Source organism: Oncorhynchus masou, chromosome 32, assembly GCF_036934945.1.
Source record: "Oncorhynchus masou masou isolate Uvic2021 chromosome 32, UVic_Omas_1.1, whole genome shotgun sequence".
Lineage (NCBI taxonomy): Eukaryota > Metazoa > Chordata > Actinopteri > Salmoniformes > Salmonidae > Oncorhynchus > Oncorhynchus masou.
Window position 1 is genome coordinate 25,356,310 of NC_088243.1, and position 21,619 is coordinate 25,377,928.

At 42.3% G+C, this 21,619-nt stretch overlaps 1 protein-coding gene across 1 annotated transcript in view; it reads left to right on the forward strand.

Moving 5' to 3' along the window:
* The window catches only part of LOC135525763 (bridge-like lipid transfer protein family member 1), a 93,014-nt gene that overhangs the window by 11,383 nt on the left and 60,012 nt on the right, over nt 1–21,619 (forward strand). The window contains 14 exon segments of the mRNA XM_064953584.1: nt 6,765–6,894; nt 7,293–7,409; nt 7,624–7,702; nt 7,803–7,867; nt 8,015–8,271; nt 8,390–8,583; nt 8,707–8,786; nt 8,903–9,050; nt 9,180–9,336; nt 9,503–9,581; nt 10,396–10,487; nt 10,792–10,909; nt 17,211–17,366; nt 17,492–17,589. Coding sequence (XP_064809656.1) covers nt 6,798–6,894; nt 7,293–7,409; nt 7,624–7,702; nt 7,803–7,867; nt 8,015–8,271; nt 8,390–8,583; nt 8,707–8,786; nt 8,903–9,050; nt 9,180–9,336; nt 9,503–9,581; nt 10,396–10,487; nt 10,792–10,909; nt 17,211–17,366; nt 17,492–17,589 — 1,737 coding nt within the window. The 5' untranslated portion in view covers nt 6,765–6,797.

Sequence of the window (21,619 nt, forward strand, 5' to 3'; positions counted from 1 at the left end):
CTTCAGCCTCCTGAGAACGCCACAGGATGTTTTTGTGCTGGTCAAGGGCAGACAGGTCTGGAGTGAACCAAGGGCTATATCTATTCCTGGTTCTACATTTTTTTTGAATGGAGCATGCTTATTTAAGATGGTGAGGAAGGCACTTTTAAAGAATAACCAGGCATCCTCTACTGACAGTATGAGGTCAATGTCATTCCAGGATACCCTGGCCAGGTCGATTAGAAAGGTCTGTTCGCTAAAGTGTTTTAGGGAGCATTTGACAGTGATGAGGGGTGGTCGTTTGACCGAAGACCCATTACGGATGCAGGCAATGAAGCAGTGATCGCTGAGATCTTGGTAGAAAACAGCAGAGGTGTATTTGGAGGGTGGGTTAGTTAGGATGATATCTGTGAGGGTGCCTGTGTTTACAGATTTGGGGTTGTACCTGGTAGGTTAATTGATAATTTGTGTGAGATTGAGGGCATCAAGCTTAGATTGTAGGATCGCTGGGGTGTTAAGCATGTCCCAATTTAGGTCACCAAGCAGCACGAGCTCAGAGGATAGGTGGGGGGGGAAATCAATTCACATATGGTGTCCAGGGCACAGCTGGGGTCAGAGGGTGGTCTATAGCAACCTGCAATGGTGAGAGACTTGTTTCTGGAAAGGTGAATTTTTAGAAGTAAAAGCTCAAATTGTTTTGGTACAAATTTCAGGAGTTTTGGTGGTCTTCCTAAGCCAGGATTTAGATACGGCTAAGACGTCTGGGTTGGCAGAATGTGCTCAAGTGGTGAATAAAGCACACTTAGGGAAGAGGCTTCTAATGTTAACATGCATGAAACCACATGTCTGTGGAACCACATGTCTGTTGTTGAATCTAGTTATGTTCATACAAATATTTACACATGTTAAGTTTGCTGAAAATAAACGCAGTTGACAGCGAGAGGACGTTTTCTTTTTTTGCTGAGTTTATTATTTAGTGTATGTAAAGATAAGATGAAATCAAGAATAGTCTAATGCATGGGTGTCAAACTCTGGCCCGTGAGAGACAATACCAAATTACTACTAGAGCTGGCCCGCCGGTATTATACAGCGCATTCACCACTAATACTACGAATCCCATAATGCTCTGCTGTTTTCGCGCGCCAATCAGGACAGGACCTAGAAACGCTCTCTCCTCTGTGACAGTAGTCATAGCAACATAGACGCTACAACTGTCAGCGAGCTAACCCTTTCCAAAAATGGCGAAAAGAAAGGCAGAAAACAGGAGCTTTCTGGACAAGTGGGAGGCAGAATATCTGTTTACATATGTAAAAGACAAACCTGTTTGTCTTGTTTGTGGAGTCAACGTGGCTGTAAGTAAGGAGTACAACATTAGACGACACTATGAAACGAAACACCATGACAAATACAAGGACCTGGACATGACTCAAAGGAGCCAGAAAGTAGAGGAGATGAAAAGAAGCTTGGTTTCACAACAGAATATGTTTAAAAAAGCCACATCACAAAGCGAGGCTGCTGTAAAGGCTAGTTATATAGTGGCAGCAGAGATCGCAAAATCAGCCCGGCCCTAATGAGGGAGAGTTCATGAAAAAGTGCATGATGAAGGTTTGTGACCTCGTATGCCCAGAGAAAAAACAAGCATTTTCAAACGTGAGCCTGAGCAGGAACACAGTAGCTGATCGCACATGTGATCTTGCCACCAATCTGTATGACCAGCTGATGGAAAAGGGAAAAGATTTTGTTGCGTTCTCCTCGCTGTGGATGAGAGCTGCGACGCATCTGATACTGCTCAGCTGTCAGTCTTCATCCGTGGAGTGGACTCAAATCTGTGTGTTACGGAGGAGCTATTAGGATTCAAATCAATGCATGGCACAACCACAGGAAAGGAAATCTTTGAGGAGATTTCCAAATGTGTAACTGAAATAAAGCTGCCGTGGGATAAACTCGTTGGATTAACGACAGATGGTGCGCCAGCGATGTGCGGTAAAAAGAGTGGACTGGTGGGCATGGTTCGGGAGAAGATGCGGGAAGAGAACTGTGCAGGTGAGCTAACTGTTTACCACTGCATCATACATCTGGAAGCACTGTGTGCCAAAGCCCTAAAGATGGAACATGTTATGACCACAGTAACACAGGTAGTTAACTTTATAAGAGCCAAAGGTCTAAATCACCGCCAGTTTAAATCTTTTCTGGAGGAGTGTGGTTCGGAATACGCAGACGTGCCGTATCACACAGAGGTGAGATGGCTAAGCAGAGGAAAAGTACTGAATAGATGTTTCGAGCTGCGTGAGGAAATATGTCAATTCCTGGAAACCAAAGGGCAGAGCTCCGGGAGCAAAAGTTCCTGTGTGAGCTGGCCTTTCTCTGTGACATCTCGAGCCATCTCGATGCGCTGAACCTGCAGCTTCAGGGGCGGGGGCGCTTCATCACAGACATGTACGCTGCAGTGAGGGCCTTCAAAACTAAACTGTGCCTGTGGGAGAATCAGATGCTGCTAGGAAACCCTTGCCATTTTCCCTGCTGCCAATCCATAAAAGCGCAGATCTCTACCGCCGTGTTCCCATGCGCACAGTTTGCTGAAAAACTCAGTGTTCTCGCCGAGTTTAGCCGGCGATTTGCCGACTTCGATGCCCAGAAATGCAAGTTTGAACTGCTTAGTAATCCCTTCGCAGTTGATGTGGAAAATGCACCAACCAACATCCAAATGGAGCTGATTGAACTCCAGTGCAACGACACGCTGAAGTCAAAGTATGATGGTGTGGGCGCCGCACAGTTTCCACAGTTCATCCCTGACACAATGCCTCAGCTCCGCACCCAAGGTGCTCAGATGCTCTCCATGTTCTGCAGCACTTATCTATGCGAGCAACTTTTCTCCTCGATGAAGATGACAAAAACAACTCACAGGAGACGTCTGACTGATGAACATCTTCGCTCGATACCTAGGATTTCTTCAGCTCAGAGCTTGAGCCCAGACATTGATGAACTAGCATCCAAGAAGAGATGCCAGGTATCTGGCTTGGGCACATCAGATTAGACCAGTGTGCAATTATTAACGTTTTCTTTATGCACTTTTTCTTGCTACAAGGCATGGGCTTGAATGGTTGATTGATTTATTATCATTTTATTTGTAAAATTATTAGCCAGTGGAAAAAGTTTATTTTGGTATTTAAATCAGAAGGCTGCAAATAGAAAAGAGGCATACAATTTTTATTTAAATTTTATTTATTTAATAAATGAATGCCATTGATGTGTTTTTTCATTTGAAATTCGATTTTGCATGTCTCCACTATTAAATTATATATTGTATGGTAATAAGCGATGCTTGTTCCATATTCAATGTTAAAGCAAAACTTGTTTGGGTCCATATTAAAAGGTTAATTTGTTCAATGTTGGCCCGTGACTTTGTTCAGGTTTTACATTTTGGCCCACTGGGTATTTGAGTTTGACACCCCTGGTCTAATGGGTGACAATATAAGCCTATCACTTGTGAATTATGTATTGTTGCTTGTGAATGATCCCCAGAAAAAGAAACAAATACTTTTTTGTAGCAAATTTTTCAAATCAAAGTCTCACACTTCTCATGTGGCCTTGCCCATAGGCCTATATATTTTGATACGGTTTGTATCAACTAAAGTGGCCAAATAACTTCTTAAGCACATTAATCCGCTTTACAAGGGGTGTAGAGCCTAACTGGCATACATAAGCAGCGTGTGAGTTTGAAGTTAGGGGAAGAGCATTTTCACCATAAAAATGCACCTTTATAATACAAGCAATGCATGCATAATTGCATTTGCGGTCACTTTTGATGATGGTGTTTTCCTGGTAATGGAACATTTGTGCATATAGCCTACTACCATTTGTGCATTGCTGTGCTTATAATGTGAAGAAATAAACTATTAGGCTATCAATATTTTAGGCTAAACGTTCTGATCTGTTGCATCAGCCAAATTGCTTTTTTTTAAATGTTTTTTTTTAGCTAGTAGTGGCATTAATTTGGGCTCTATCGCATCCCACAACTATCCCAGACTATGTTTGTAATATTTATTTCTCGCATAGAATGGAGTAGGTCAACCTTTGTACTATGGGGGATAGTAGAGTGACATGGGCTAATGCTTTTGCTGTTTGTTAGGCCTACTCATCTTGTTGGCTGACGAAAAGTAAATGTGGACAGTTCTTCCAATATCTTCAATATGCACCTCGGAATTGGATAAGGACGCATGCATTTGCATTCTCGATGAGTCTGTCTTCACTTGTAGCCAGTGAGAAAGACCCGATCACCTTATTGAGTGCTCAGGGTGAAGGGCACAACGGCCACTGGCCACTAAAGGCATGGATTTTTTTATGGTGCATTACGACCACACAAAGGGGATGCCGCCGTGAAACTTGAGGTATTATCAAGTGCTTGTCAAATTGTGAACGAGTGACTGATGAAGTGTGTACAGCCTGCACAAAAACAAATCATCATTAGTTGCATCATGCAGCCTTACAATGTATTAAAAATCAAAACATATAGCCCAATGTTTGTATCACAACTAAAGTTACATTACTAATGCTAAATCAAGCACATACATGTTCAGTACCTGTTTCTTTGTGAACCGCTCAACACAGAATACCTGCATGTGCGCACTCCCTCAAATCTGTTGGAGAAAATATCCTTTATTTTATTCAGCTTTGTTCAATTGTATTCTTCATACCATAAAATGACGCCATGGAATTCTAAGCAAATCTTTTCTGCTAAATGAACTAGTGTAGCCCCTAGCCATTTGGCATAGCCAGCTCAGGGCCTAACATAAGGACAACTCAGAGTATGCTATTCTGTCCTTCTGAAATATAGACTACATTTTCTTCACATGTTCCTTTAGACCTGTCTAAAATAAATAATGCATTTATTGTGATGGTGTAGACTAGATTACATGGATTTATTAGACTTTAAAATGTAGATGTTCCAAAGGTCTGCATCAGTGGAAGCCAGGAGATTATGTGTTTATGTTAAGACCGTCAGTTATTTGCTTGACAATCACCGGCTGATTAAATTTCGTGACTCCACAGCCCTACACCTACCCTGTATTCAAGAGTATGCCGTCTCAACTGATGGCGGGCATAAAACAAGCACCTCAGAATATGTAAAATAGGGTCAAATTTAGGCATGGGCGATACCTTGGTATAAATGGTATATTTGAATATCGTTTTTTGAAAATCACCACCTCGTGGGGGTCTGTGTTATAAGCAGTGACTTAAGTATAACTATGAGAAATCTAAAATGTTTCAAATAAATTAAATCCAGGTCAAGGCTCCAGCTATGCATTTGGTTTGTTAACTTGCTAGCTAAGTGGCTATATGTCTAGATCAAGCTTCTTCGTTACAGCAGACATTCTAGCCTGAGTACCAGTTTCTTTAGCTAATATTGCACTCCTTGTCATTGCCAAAGAGACTGGCCTTTCTGCCATCTTCAAATATTAACATTCTATCATTAATTAGCTCGAGGAGGACAGAGGAGTTGATTCTGATTCGATAACCCTCACAGCTATCCTCCATTCACAACAATTATCCAAATATTTGGAATCTATACTTTTTTTTCTCAACAGAACATGTTTGTAACCAATTGCTAAGCAAACATTTTGTTTTTTTGTCCAGGCGATACCAGTCTGTCAAAAGTTGCTATCTCATGTCTAAGTTCTCAAACTAAATACATATTGCAAATCCAACCACAAAACCTCTGCTTTGATTTTAAGCCTCAAAATACAACAACTTGCCTAGCTGTTTTTGACTTTGTTATAATTTCTAATTCTATTTTTCAGGATGTATGTGTTGTCCTGGAAAATGTTTATGTAATTTCAACAACCAATGAGCAACTCTGTTGTAAATACAGCTGCATATTGAACGTTGAGATTGCCTAAAGGCCAGTATTTGGCAATGACATGGAGTGGAATGTTAGCTAAGAAGACTGGTACACAGACTAGAGACATTCAATCCGCTCCTGGATCAAGATCCCTGTTGCCTAAATTATTTTGTGCATCCAAGAAAACCATACATATTATTTTAGAAATAGCGCCCCTTGTGTGCACTTCCGGTAATACCATATAGTACCGAAATGGTATGACAATCGGGATACCACCCAACTCTAGTCAAACTACAACATAATGTGAAAATGAAAACATTTGGATTTGACCTTTTTCTTTTTTTTACAGTTTAAATTAAAGGATAAAACATTTTTAATAATAAAATAGTTTGACAACCCTGCTTGTAAGCTTTTAAATTATATCACACTCAACTGTATATCTTTTCCAGTCCTGGGATGTTTCATGGCAGTGTGGTGTATGCAAAATGGGTCATCTGAGCACCTCTATCTGCTAAAATGTTTTTGCATTGAAGTCCAAAAAGTCACTTTCTGACCATTTTTACCATAAGCAAATAAGTATGAAAGTTTAATTCAAATCAAAAGTGGTCCATCCAAAAAGTGGTTGAAATCAAACGGAATGACCCTTTACTAACATGTCATGCAATTCTTTTAACAATGTTGGCAACTAGTTAGGCTTTTTCAATCTGTTACTCAGGGTCCCTCAGCTATTGCACACGTTTGTTCACTTTTGTAGCAGCACACCTAATTCAACCAAGCAAAGGCATTTGATGATTAATTGACTAGTAGAATCTGCATTAGTGCTAGAAGAGAAATGTGTTATGTCTTGCGTTTTCCCAGAATAATTGATTTTGAAACACTGAGTTATTTGGCTTTCTGCTGTGATAATCAGTAAACTCATCTTATGATACCATTTGGTCTGTTTCAGTGCTGGTTGTCATACTGAGCCGCAGCTGTAGTCATGGATGCCAAAGCCAACGACAGCACCTTCCCTAGTTTTGGAGACTTAGATGATTTCCTCACCAAGCATGACTCCAATTTTGTGTGGCTACTTGTGGGTAAGTGTTGAGGAAATTTTCTAGACTAAGAGTGAGGGTGGAAAAACACCTGAGTTAGAGAGAGGGCTGGCTGCAGTGAATCGCACCCATTTCTCAAATTAGAGTTGATGAATGGGGAGCACTTAACTCCAAGTATACAGGAGTGAAGCCTCATTTCACACTATCATAACAATATGAGACATAGTTTAAACCTGAGTCAGTGGTAACCAGGGGTGTAATTCCATTCTTAATGGTAACCCGTCTTTCACTTGAGTCATGGCAGGACGTGGACCAGCTATTGTGTCACTGTTGTAACAACCTTAATGAAGTCATTACGACAGTACCAAACATTTCCTCCCGAACTAAGGATGGTGGGACATCAGTGACGCTAACTAACTGTGCTCTGTTTTCTCTTCCAGCCACCATTCTTTCCTGTGGATGGATCATCTACCTGACCTACTACAACTCCCGTAACATTGGCCTCATCTTAACCCTCATCATCAACAGACTCTACAAGAATGGCTACATTCACATTGGTGAGTGTAAATAATGTAATGAAACAAGCTTGCAGATGCGTGAATTATGAACCTTGCCTGAGACTTGCATACTCAGACTTGGCTACCAGGTGCCTTATTTATGGAATTCAGTGTGAAGAATCTAATGTTTGCGTGTCTGAAATTCAGTGTGAATCTGTGACCTACTTGCATCAGTTTTAGCATCACTGTCTGACTGTCCTCTCTCTCTCCACAGGCTCCTTCTCCTTCTCAGTGCTGTCGGGGAAGGTCATGTTCAGAGATGTGTACTTCATCAACGAAGACATGTCCATCAGGTGCTTACTTTTACAGTGTTATGTATTCTGCTCTCTGTACAACACATGCTTATATTATACTACTATTTTTATTCTACCTTCAATGTATTTTGTGTTACAGAATACAAGATGGTTTCCTTATATTCCGCTGGTGGAAAATGTATAACCCTAAGCAGAAACAGCACGGTCAGTGGATTGTTCAAGATACATTTTTTTGATATGGGAAACAAGTCCATAGGTGTAGGAGTGGTGGGAGGCCGCAATAACTAAAATGGCTTGTACTCTCCTTAGCCATCATATCAAAGTTACAGATCTTGTTCTTCTCTTCTCCAGACCCCAAGGCTGAGACCAGGCTCTACGTGACCGTAAATGGATTTGAGTTCCACGTTTACAACCGCACAGATCTCTACGCACGGCTACAGGAGACATTCGGGTTGGACCCCACCCTCATACCTCCCAAAAAAGATGAGGAGAGAGGAAGAGAGGAACGAGAAAAGAGCCTGGACAGTGTTAACATCAAAGCAGAGACTCCTGACCCGTCGTCATCTTGGAGATCCCTCATCCCCGTCATCAAAGTCAACATCAGCACAGTAAGTTTCCTGTTAGCTTAGCTACATCTGAGACATCAACCTAACTATTGACTAGCGTGTGTATCTGAAAGTGCACTTATGTTTAATTCTCATCATTGTATCGTGTGCATTTCTCCAGGGTCGCTTAGCATTTGGGAACCACCACCTCCCACAGACGATATGTGTGAATTTTGAGGATGCCTTCCTGACCTACGCCACCAAACCCCCCTCCAGCCACCTGGACCAATACATGCACATCGTCAAGGGCTCTCTGGAGAATGTCCGCGTCATGCTCGTACCCAGCCCACGCTACCTGGGCATGCAGAACGACGAGTAAGTTGACCTTTGACCCTAAACCCCATTACGTAGGCCCGCTGAACAATAAGTGAGCTGACCATCGACCCTAAAACCTAGCCTCTTAATCCAAAAGAATACAACCTCTGTTGTCCTCCATAGGCCGCCCAGACTGATGGGAGAAGGATTTGTGGTCATGCAGTCTAATGACGTGGACATCTACTATTACCAGGATGAACCAGGTACGACCATATTGTGTAGAATTCTGGTCTGTTTGCCAAGTTCGAAGAGTCCTGAATAGTTTTTTTTATACATGTAAAGTCATTAGTAATTCATATTCTTGTGTGTGTATTGTCAGGCCTGGTCCCAGAGGAGCAGGAGAGTGGGGATCCAGAGCTGTGTGGAGAGGGCACCAAACTGCAAGATCTGCCTCCCTGCTGGGGTCTGGACATAGTCTGTGGAAAAGGAACTGACTTCAACTATGGACCCTGGGCAGACAGGCAGAGGTACACACACAAACTAACTATACTACTACATAAAACATAATTGGCTGTTCGCCAGACTCAACAGCATTCCCTCCTTTCGTGCAGAGACCATAGGAATATAATTACTAATATTTATATTTCTGTATGCAGGGACTGCCTGTGGAAGTTCTTCCTCCCGGCAGACTACCAGTCCTTGGGTGTTACGGAGGTGGCTCAGCCTGGCAAACCCAGACAGATCCTAGCCTTTGAGCTGCGCATGAACATCATCGCAGATGCCACAATAGACCTGCTCTTCACCAAAAACAGGGTACTAGGAGACCAGGCTTTTCACTCTCTCTCCTCTCTCATTTTTTTTGAAAGCTCTTTGTATTAGATAATGCCAGATCTAAATAGCTCTAAACTATTATAATCCATTCCACAATGGGATCATGTTTTTCTCACATTATGCGCTCTGTTGATGTTTTTGCTCTTAGGAAACCAATGCTGTCCACGTGAATGTCGGAGCAGGCTCTTATCTGGAAGTGAATATCCCCATGACTGTGGGGGAGTCTGGTGAGTGGGACACTGAGAGAAACAACTGAGGTTAGAAGAAAGTGTGTGTCTTTAGTAGGGGTGTGCCGACCTGACCGTAATCGTATCAATAATTAACAGTTGATATTAGGATCGGATGATATTCGTGATCTGAAAACACGTAAATATGCCTAGATAGATGTAGTCAAAATACCAATCTCCCTGCAAAATAAACTGCAGATTAGGAGCAGTGTGTGTGTCTGACCTCAACTTGCAGAAGGCAGTTTGCTGTCACTCAGTCATCTTTTCTCCTTACCCTCGGCCTCCTTGTTAGATACTATGCTGCACATTGATAGCTTGAGCAAATGTCCTACCCATAGGAGGCTAACAGAAGACAGCATAAATAAATTATCAAACCGAAACATGCAAGTAGAAGTGGTCGGGTGAAATACAGCTTCGCTCTATTCAATCAGAGCAGCAGGATCAACGTAGAGCCCGCCCTTCTCTTTACAGACAGGAAAACTAGCCAGTTGAGTTATTTAGACCACGTAGCACTTTGTATTTGATTGAAAGATGCGCACTGGCACACGAAAATGACTTACTTTCCTATCACGGATAATAACAAAAAATACTTGGATCATAATCGTATCAGGACAATTGCCCATATCCGTTACAATTCTTGTTTTATCCGACTACTCGGCACACCACTAGTCATGAGGTCTATGGTTACAGGGTAAGACAGAGGAGGGATGCCGTGAAAGCATGCATTAATCCTGACTCATTAATCAATATTACCATCAATAAAGTTCAAACTTGGACTGTCTGTGAGCATTCGTTCTCTTCTCTCTCTCCCCAGGCTACTCTCCCACAATCAAAGGTCAGCTGCTCCATGTTGACACCACCACCAGCATGCAGTACAGGACCCTACTGGAGGCTGAGATGCTGGCTGTAAGTACTGTACAATAGGAATCTGTAGGGGTCCTATTCTACCACAAGCCATAGCCTGAATTTCCAATACAAGTTTTGTACTGCAACAGAGTGATTTTTGGGATTCAAATTCATACCATGTATCATTTCACTATTTGATTTAGAATTTTAGGACCCCTTTGGGTATAAAAAATTCTATACAAAAATGTGGCCTTTACTACTATAGCCCATAGAATAACACATTCATACATGTCAAAAAAGGCAGTAAAAAAATAAATCAGACACAGCCCATCCAAAAAACTATTACCTTTACATGTCCCCTCAGTTCCATGTGATTGCCAGCTATCCCTGTGTATGGAACATGCCCCAGTCCTGGAACTGTGAGATAGAGGTGTACAAGGCCACCTATCACTTCATTTACGCCCAGAAGAACTTCTTCACAGGTAAGACCACCCTTTCCTCTGTCTATAGACAAATGTATTCTACACATAGTCGTGGCCAAAAGTTTTGAGAATGACACGAATAATTTTCACAATGTCTGCTGCCTCAGTTTGTATGATGGCAATTTGCATATACTCCAGAATGTTATGAAGAGTGATCAGATGAATTGCAATTAATTGCAAAGTCCCTCTTTGCCATGCAAATGAAGCTGAATCCCCAAAAAAACATTTCCACTGCATTTCAGCCCTGCCATAAAAGGACCAGCTGACATCATGTCAGTGATTCTCTTGTTGACATTGGGGTGAGTGTTGACGAGGACAAGGCTGGAGATCACTCTGTCATGCTGATTGAGTTTGAATAACAGTCTGGAAGCTTCAAAAGAAGGGTGGTGCTTGGAATCATTGTTCTTTCTCTGTCAACCATGGTTGCCTGCAAGGAAACATGTGCTGTCATCATTGCATTGCACAAAAAGGGCTTTACAGGCAAGGATATTGCTGCCAGTAAGATTGCACCTAAATCAACCATTTATCGGATCATCAAGAACTTCAAGGAGAGCGGTTCAATTGTTGTGAAGAAGGCTACAGGGCACCAAAGAAAGTCCAGGAAGCGCCAGGACCGTCTCCTAAAGTTGATTCAGCTGCGGGATCGGGGCACCACCAGTACAGAGCTTGCTCAAGAATGGCAGCAGGCAGGTGTGAGTGCATCTGTACGCACAGTTAGCCCAAGACTTTTGGAGGATGGCTTGGTGTCATGAAGGGCAGTAAAGAAGCCACTTTTCTCTAGGAAAAATATCAGGGACAGACCGATATTCTGCAAAAGGTACAGGGATTGGACTGCAGAGGACTGGGGTAAAGTCATTTTCTCTGATGAATCCCATTTCCGATTGTTTGGAGCATCTGGAAAAAAAAGTGTCCGGAGAAGACAAGGTGAGAGCTACCATCAGTCCTGTGTCATGCCAACAGTAAAGCATCCTGAGACCATTCATGTGTGGTGTTGCTTCTCAGTGGGCTCACACAATTCTGCCTAAGAACACAGCCATGAATAAAGAATGGTACCAACACATCCTCTGAGAGCAACTTCTCCCAACCATCCAGGAACAGTTTGGTGACAAACAATTAATTTTCCAGCATGATGGAGCACCTTGCCATAATGCAAAAGTGATAACTAAGTGTCTCGGAACAAAACATAAATATTTTGGGTCCATGGCCAGGAAGCTCACCAGACCTTAATCCCATTGAGAACTTGTGGTCAATCCTCAAGAGGCGGGTGGACAAACAAAAACACACAAATTGTGACAAACTCCAAGCATTGATTATGCAAGAATGGGCTGCCATCAGTCAGGATGTGGCCCAGAAGTTAATTGACAGCATGCCAGGGTGGATTACAGAGGTCTTGAAAAAGAAGTGTTAACACTGCAAATATTGACTCTTTGCATCAACTTCATGTATAATTGTCAATAAAAGCCTTTGACACTTATGAAATGCTTGTAATTATACTTCAGTATTCCATAGTAACATCTGACAAAAATATCTGAAGACACTGAAGCAGCAAACTTTGTAGAAATTAATATTTGTGTCATTCTCAACTTTTGGCCACGACTGAACAGTACCAGTCAAAAGTTTGGACACACCTACTAATTCCAGGTTTTTTAATTATTTGTGCTATTTTTTTACATTGTAGAATAATAGTGAAGACATCAAAACTATGAAATAACACATATGGAATCATATAGTAACAAAACAATGTTAAACAAATCTAAATATATTTTAGAATTTAGAACTGAAACATCACATTTACATAAGTATTCAGACCCTTTACTCAGTACTTTGTTGAAGCACCTTGGCAGCGATAACAGCCTCGAGTCTTCTTGGGTATGACGCTAAAAGCTTGGCACACCTGTAGTTGGGGAGTTTCTCCCATTGTTCTCTGCATATCCTGTCAAGCTGTGTCATGTTGGATGGAGATCGTCACGGCACAGCTATTTTCAGGTCTCTCCAGAGATGTTCGATTGGGTTCAAGTCCGGGCTCTGGCTGGGCCACTCAAGGACATTCTGAGTCTTGTTCTAAAGCCAGTCCTTTGTTGTCTTGGCTGTGTGCTTAGGGTTGTTGTCCTGTGAACCGTTGTCTGAGGTCCTGCTTTGAGGGTGGCTGTTGTCGATGTGTTCCTGGTTCGAGCCCAGGTAGGGGTGAGGAGAGGGATGGAAGCTATACTGTTACACTGGCAATACTAAAGTGCCTATAAGAACATCCAATAGTCAAAGGTATATGAAATATAAATCGTATAAAGAGAAATTGTCCTATAATTCCTATAATATCTACAACCTAAAACATTTTACCTGGGAATATTGAAGACTCCTGTTAAAAGGAACCCCCAGCTTTCATACGTTCTCATGTTCTGAGCAAGGAACTTAAACGTTAGCTTTTTTACATGGCACATATTACTTTTACTTTCTTCTCCAACACTTTGTTTTTGCATTATTTAAACCAAATTGAACATGTTTCATTTTATTTGAGGCTAAATTGATTTTATTGATGTATTATATTAAGTTAAAATAAGTGTTCATTCAGTATTGTTGTAATTGTCATTATTACAAATACTTTTTTTATTTATTATAAATCGGACGATTTAATCGGTATTGGCTTTTTTTGGTCCTCCAATAATCGGTATCGGCGTTGAAAAATCATAATCGGTCAATCTCTACTTCAGATGGCTTTTAGCACCTGAAGGATATGTGAATTTTACTGAGAAGTGGCTTCCGTCTGGCCACTACCATAAAGGCCTGATAAGTGGAGGGCTAAAAGATAGGAGAACCTTCCAGAAGGACAACTATCTCTACAGAGCAACTCTAGAGCTTTGTCAGTGACCATCGGGTTCTTGGCCACCTCCCTGACCAAGGACCTTCTCCCCGATTGCTCAGTTTGGCCGGGCGGTCAGCTCTAGGAAGAGTCTTGATGGTTCCAAACTTCTTCCATTTAAGAATGATGGAGGCCACGGTGTTTTTGGGGACCTTCAATGTGGCAGGATTGTTTTTAGTAACCTTCCTCAGATCTGTGCCTCGACACAATCCTGTCTTGGAGCTCTACGGACAATTTCTTCGACTTATTGCGTGGTTTTTGCTCTGACATGCACTGCCAACTGTGGGACCTTATATAGACAGGTGTGTGCCTTTCCGAATCATGTCCAATCAATTGCATTTATCACAGGTGGACTCCCAAGTTGTGGAAACATCTTAAGGATGATCAATGAAAACAGGATGCACCTGAGCTCAATTTCGAGTCTCATAGCAAAGGGTCAAAATACTTATGTAAATAAGGTATTTATTTTTTTCCCCTTAATTTTCTAGAACTTCTAAACCTGTTTTTGCATTGTCATTATAGGGTATTGTGTGTAGATTGAGGATTTTTTATTTATTTAATACATTTTAGAATAAGGCTGTAATGTAACAAAATGTGGAAAAGGGCATTCTGAATACTTTCTGAATGCACTGTACAGATCTGCCCTAAAAGGAATAATCCACTCAAAACCACCAATTCCTTGTGATTTACATTGATAAATGACACAACTGAGAACAATATACAGTGGGGCAAAAAAGTATTTAGTCAGGCACCAATTGTGCAAGTTCTCCTACTTCAAAAGATGAGAGAGGCCTGTAATTTTCATCATAGGTACACTTCAACTATGACAGACAAAATGAGAAGAAAGAAATCCAGAAAATCACATTGTAGGATTTTTAATGAATTTATTTGCAAATTATGGTGGAAAATAAACTTTTGTTATTGACCAAATACTTATCTCAATACTTTGTTATATACCCTTTGTTGGCAATGACAGAGGTCAAACGTTTTCTGTAAGTCTTCACCATGTTTTCACACACTGTTGCTGGTATTTTGGCCCATTCCTCCATGTAGATCTCCTCTAGAGCAGTGATGCTTTGGGGCTGTTGCTGGGCAACACAGACTTTCAACTCCCTCCAAAGATTTTCTATGGGGTTGAGATCTGGAGACGGGCTAGGCCACTCCAGGACCTTGAAATGCTAAATAACGAAGCCACTCCTTTGTTGCCCGGGCGGTGTGTTTGGGATCATTGTCATGCTGAAAGACCCAGCCACGTTTCATCTTCAATGCCCTTGCTGATGGTAGGCTTTGTTACTTTGGTCCCAGCTCTCTGCAGGTCATTCACTACGTCCCCCCGTGTGGTTCTAGGATTTTTGCTCACCGTTCTTGTGATCATTTTGACCCCACGGGGTGAGATCTTGCGTGGAGCCCCAGATCGAGGGAGATTATCAGTGGTCTTGTATGTCTTCCATTTCCTAATAATTGCTCCCACAGTTGATTTCTTCAAACCAAGCTGCTTACCTATTGCAGATTCAGTCTTCCCAGCCTGGTGCAGGTCCACAATTTTGTTTCTGGTGTCCTTTGACAGCTCTTTGGTCTTGGCCATAGTGGAGTTTGGAGTGTGACTGTTTGAGGTTGTGGACAGGTGTCGTTTATATTGATAACAAGTTCAAACAGGTGCCGTTAATACAGGTAACTAGTGGAGGACAGAGGAGCCTCTTAAAGAAGAAGTTACAGGTCTGTGAGAGCCAGAAATCTTGCTTGTTTGTAGGTGACCAAATACTTATTTTCCACCATAATTTGCAAATAAATTCATTAGAAATCCTACAATGTGATTTTCTGGATTTTTTTTCCCTCATTTTGTCTGTCATAGTTGAAGTGTACCTATGATAAAAATGACAGGCCTCTCATCTTTTTAAGTGGGAGAACTTGCACAATTGGTGGCTGACTAAATAGTTTTTTGCCCCACTGTATGTTGTGAAAATGTTTTCCATTTCATGGTTATAATAAGTTAGGGAGCAAAGTAAATATTGTGTAAATCTGCAGAGTCGATGACAAAAACCTCAATGCAAATTCTCTCTCTAGAAAGGGTGGCTGGCTGGCTAACTAGGTAGGTAGGTAGGTAGGTAGCCTGCTAGCTAGAAAACGTAGCTACACACAATAATACCAGTCAATATCAGCATGTGAAGTAGTTGTAAAATCCCTGAAGCAAACTGCACTATCAATTTAGGAGTTACAATCTCACCATGTTCAACCTGGTAGAGATTGCGTTTTTAGCTCAAAGCTGTGTGTCAGATTGCTCTGGCAACGTGCAAGGGCCCTGCGTGCAGGGAGACGAGAGGAGAAAAAATGCTTTGCGTCATGGTATTTGGCAGCGCACTTTGAGTACATTTGAACAACATATATATATATATACTTTGTTATGACGATACAGACCGATGGATGTGTTCTAGACCAGTACAGTCCCAGTCGGTATTGGATAGATGTTGCGGCCCTGCACACCTGTGGGGAAAACAACCTGTGGTTACCCATTTTCCTCAAAGCAACAACAACAAAAAGTTCTAACTACTTAGAAAAGCAAAATATTGTGGGGCTTTCCTCATGCCAAGACCAACAACACAAATAAACAGTCTATACAGCTACAAGTAGTGAGTGGAGTTACAAATGGACTATACAGCTACAAGCTATACAGCTACAAGTAGTGAGTGGAGTTACAAATGGACTATACAGCTACAAGTAGTGAGTGGAGTTACAAATGGACTATACAGCTACAAGTAGTGAGTGAGTGGACTATACAAATTTATTAAGTTAAATGTCATACCTGTGATTAAATATTTTACACACACACAGCTATGTGTAGGATTCTTGGACACTGGGTCCCCACATTTCCCACTCTCCCACATATGCCGGGAAGCCTGAAGCCACATGGCTCTTCTTGCAGGCTCTATTTACCTACCTAGGAACATTACAAACTGTAGGTAGAGATTTTTGACCTGGTTACATGTACATTGAACAACACAGCAGCTTATCAGGGCTCCCGAGTGGCGCAGCGGTCTAAGGCACTGCATATCACTGCAAGAGGCGTCACTACAGTCCTTGGTTCAAATCCAGACAGTATCACATCCGGCCGTGATTGGGTGTTCCCACAATTGACCCAGCGTTGTCCGGGTTTGGCTGGGGTAGGCCGTCATTGTAAATAAGAATTTGTTCTTAACTGACTTGCCTAGTTAAATTAAATAAAAATAAGCAAGTTCTGTTATTTCTGTATAACAAAAAATCTACAGCCAAGTTGGCTTTTTTTAATAATAGGGTTCAATGGGATAGAATGTTTGTCTTCCCCAATTTGTGAGCGTGGTTGAGGAATTCCTTATTACTTAAATATATAAAATCAGTATGCCCATACCATCATTTCTATGGTGGGTTATCCCTCTAACGTCATATATTTTGTTTGTTTCTGTCCATGTCCAGACCTGATCGGGGACTGGGCCAGCGACAGCGCCCCAGATATCTACTCATTTGTCCCTTACGCCTGGAAGTTCAAGGTCCTCTTCCATCAGTTTGAGATGATTTGGGCTGCCAACCAGCACAACTGGATCGACTGCTCCACCAAGCAACAGGAGAATGGTGAGAGAGCTGTTGGAATTTAATGATGAACAAACTCAATAATTCGCAAGGAGTAAACAAAATAGTTAATTTAGTGAACGTTTACACTTTGGCTGCACTTTTGATATTATCCCTTTGTCTTTCAGTGTACCTTGCTGCTTGTGGGGAGACTCTGATCATTGATTTCACATTGCCTTTTAATGAGTATGTCCCTACCACCTGTAATACAAAGTTCTGTCTGAGGGTGAGTAGTTAATAGCAGATGGGATTTTTCATGATTTCCTGATCATGTGAAGTATGGAATACCCTTACAGCAGGGGTTCTCAAACTTTTTGGCTCATCAAATTTTATTGGTCACATGGTTAGCTGATGTTAATGCGAGTGTAGCGAAATGCTTGTAATACATAAAAAAATAAAATTACTGCACAGTTTCCTAATAACGCGAAGCGAGGCGACCATCTCTGTTGGCGCCATATCAGTCACTCCTGGGACCCCTTTTGTGATAGCAAATGTATCATGGACCCCCTCATAATCAGAAAACAAATCGAGTGAGATAAAAATGGCATACAAGGAGTTTGGCTATGATTTTGGCAGTGCATGTCCGGACAAACCAAGTCTTGGGGCCCTGGGAATTATTTTAAAGGCCTGCCTCTTAGCATTGGACAGACAATTTTTCAGTTTTCAATCAAATGTCCTGCAATCTACAGATTTATGTGGCAGCGCAATGTTTTGTTGCAGCTTTAAAGCCAATATTCTGCAATTCTACACATTTGTCCATACGGCAAAGAACTTAGCAGTTTTAAAGCTTAAATTATAGTGCATTTTAAAGCTTAAATTCCAGCAGTATACAAGAAGTATTGAGTTGAAAAATGTATAATTGATGGGAGTATAGGACTCCTGTGGATACCAATGTCCCTGTGAGCCTCCTAGACTCATGTTGAACAGGGTTAAGAACAGAGATTGCGGAACCCCTGCACTACCTCTACGGACCCCACTTTGAGAACCCCTGCCTTAAGGCTTCCGCATGCTCCCAGCCGAAACCATTCGGAAGAGTTTGTGCATATATTATGACAACGTTTTGTAATGTTTTAGTTTGTTTTGGACTTCGAAAAGTTTTGGTTTTTTTCAGCCAAAGTTCGGGAGCTGAAGTCTACGCCCATTCGTCTGTGATTGGTGTACTGTAGGGATTCTTCTATAAAGTATTTTGTCATTCAATGAAAGACAACTCGTTTTCCTGCAGTTTTTTTAATAAGAAATACTGCAACAAACTTCTTAGACGTACAATTTGTATAAAAGAAAAAGTACCGGTTCGGGAGAGGCGATGGTCGAGAGATATGCGTCCACCAAAACACAACCCAACCAAGCCGCACTGCTTCTTGACACAATGCCTACTTAACCCGGAAGCCAGCTGCACCAATGTGTCGGAGGAAACCTCGTACACCTGGTGACTGTGTCAACATGCACTGTGCCCGGCCCGCCACAGGAGGCGCTAGTGCGCGATGAGACAAGGACATCCCTGCCGGCCAAACCCTTCCCTAACCCGGATGGCGCTGGGCAAATTGTGCGCCGCCACATGGGCCTCCCGGTCGACTGCGACAGTGCCTGGATTCGAACCCAGTGCCTTAGACCACTCGGGAGGCCAAATGACCGATTTCTTGAGTTATCTTTGATTAATTCTGACTATTTTGAGTAAGTGTATAATGGCTACGGCATCTCCTGACTAACTTGCCCTCCAAATACACCTCTGCTGTTTTCAATCAGGATCTCAGTGATCATTGCCTGCATCCGTTATGTGTCCGCGGTCAAACAACCACCCCTCATCACTGTCAAACGCTCCCTAAAACACTTCTGCGAGCAGGCCTTTCTAATCGACCTGGCCCGGATATCCTGGAAGGATATTGACCTCATCCCGTCAGTAGAGGATGCCTGGTTGTTCTTTTTAAAAGTAATTTCCTCACCATCTTGAATAAGCATGCCCCTTTCAAAAAATGTAGAACTAAGAACAGATATAGCCCTTGGTTCACTCCCAGACCTGACTGCCCTCGACCAGCACAAAAACATCCTGTGGCGTACTGCACTAGCATCGAATAGTCCCCAAGATATGCAACTTTTCAGGGAAGTCCGGAACGAATACACAGTCAGTTTGAAAAGCCAGCCTTTGCTTTCCTAACAGAAATTTGCATCCTGTAGCTTTAACTCCATAAAGTTCTGGGACACTGTAAAGTCCATGGAGAATAAGAGCATCTCCTCCCAGCTGCCCACTGTACTGAGGCTAGGAAACACTGTCACTACCGATAAATCCACAATAATTGAGAATTTCAATAAGCATTTCATCTTGGCTGGTCATGCTTTCCTCCTGGCTACCCCAACCCTGGCCAACAGCTCCGCACCCCCTGCAGCTACTTGTCCAAGGCTCCCCAGCTTCTCCTTCACCCAAATCCAGATAGCAGATGTTCTGAAATTGCTGCAAAACCTGGACCCGTACAAATCAGCTGGGCAAGACAATCTGGACCCTCTTTCTAAAATTATCCGCCACCATTGTTGCAACCCCTATTACTTTTCTGTTCAACCTCTTTCGTATCGTCCAACGTCCCTAAAGCTTGGAAAGCTGCCGCGGTCATCACCCTCTTCAAAGGGGGAGACACTCTAGACCCAAACTGTTACAGACCTATATCCATCCTGCCCTGCCTTTCTAAAGTCTTCGAAAAACAAGTTAACAAACCGATAAATGACCATTTCGAATCCCACCGTACCTTCTCCGCTATGCAATCTGGTTTCAGAGCTGGTCATGGGTGCACCTCAGCCACTCTCAAGGTCCTAAACGATATCATAACCGCCATTGATAAAATACATTAGTGTGCAGCCTTCTTCATCGACCTGGCCAAGGCTTTTGACTCTGTCAATCACCGTATTCTTATCGGCAGACTCAACAGCCTTGGTTTCTCTAATGACTGCCTCGCCTGGTTCACCAACTACTTCTCAGACAGAGTTCAGTGTGTCAAATCGGAGGGCCTGTTGTGCGGACCTCTGGCAGTCTCTATGGTAGTGCCACAGGGTTCAATTCTCGGGCCGACTCTTTTCTCTCTATGCATCAATGATGTCACTCTTGTGCCTGGTGATTCTCTGATCCACCGCTACGCAGACGACAGCATTCTGTATACCTCTGGCCCTTCTTTGGACACTGTGTTAACAAAACTCCAAATGAGCTTCAACGCCATGGCCTCCAACTGCTCTTAAACGCTAGTAAAACTAAATGCATGCTCTTCAAAATCAAATCAAATTAAAACTAAATGCATGCTCTTCAACCGATCGCTGCCCGCAACTGCCCGACGAGCATTACTACTCTGGACGGTTCTGGACAACTACAAATACCTAGGTGTCTGGCTCGACTGTAAACTCTCCTTCCAGACTCCTATTAAGCATTTCCAATCCAAAATTAAATCTAGAATCGGCTTCCTATTTCGCAACAAAGCCTCCTATTCTCATGCTGCCAAACATACCCTCGTAAAACTGGCCATCCTCGATTTCGGCGACGTCATTTACAAAATAGCCTCCAACACACTACTCAACAAATTGGATACAGTCTATCACAGTGCCATCCGTTTTGTCACCAAAGCCCCATATACCACCCACCACTGTGACCTTTATGCTCTCGTTGGCTGGCCCTCGCTTCTTATTCGTTGCCAGACCCACTGGCTCCAGGTCATCTATAAGTCTTTGCTAGGTAAAGCTCCGCCTTATCTCAGCTCACTGGTCACCATAACACCCACCCGTAACACGTGCTCCAGCATGTATATCTCACTGGTCATCCCCAAAGCCAACTCCTCCTTTGGCTGCCTTTCCTTCCAGTTCTCTGCTGCCGATGACTGGAACGAATTTCAAAAATCACTGAAGTTGGGAGACTTATCTCCCTCGCTAACTTTAAGCTTCGGCAATCTGAGCAGCTTACCGATCGCTGCAGCTGTACACAGTCCATTTGTAAATAGCCCATCCAACTACCTACCTCATCCCCATATTATTTTTATTTACTTTTTTTGCTCTTTTGCACACTAGTAAATCTACTTGCACATCATCATCTGCACATATGTCACTCGTGTTAATTTCATAAATTGTAATTACTTCGCTACTATGGCCTATTTATTGCCATACCTCCTTACTCCATTTGCACACACTGTATATAGATTTTTCTATTTTGTTATTGACTGTCCTTTTGTTTATTCCATGTGTAACTCTGTGTTGTTTTTGTCGCGCTGCTTTGCTTTATCTTGGCCAGG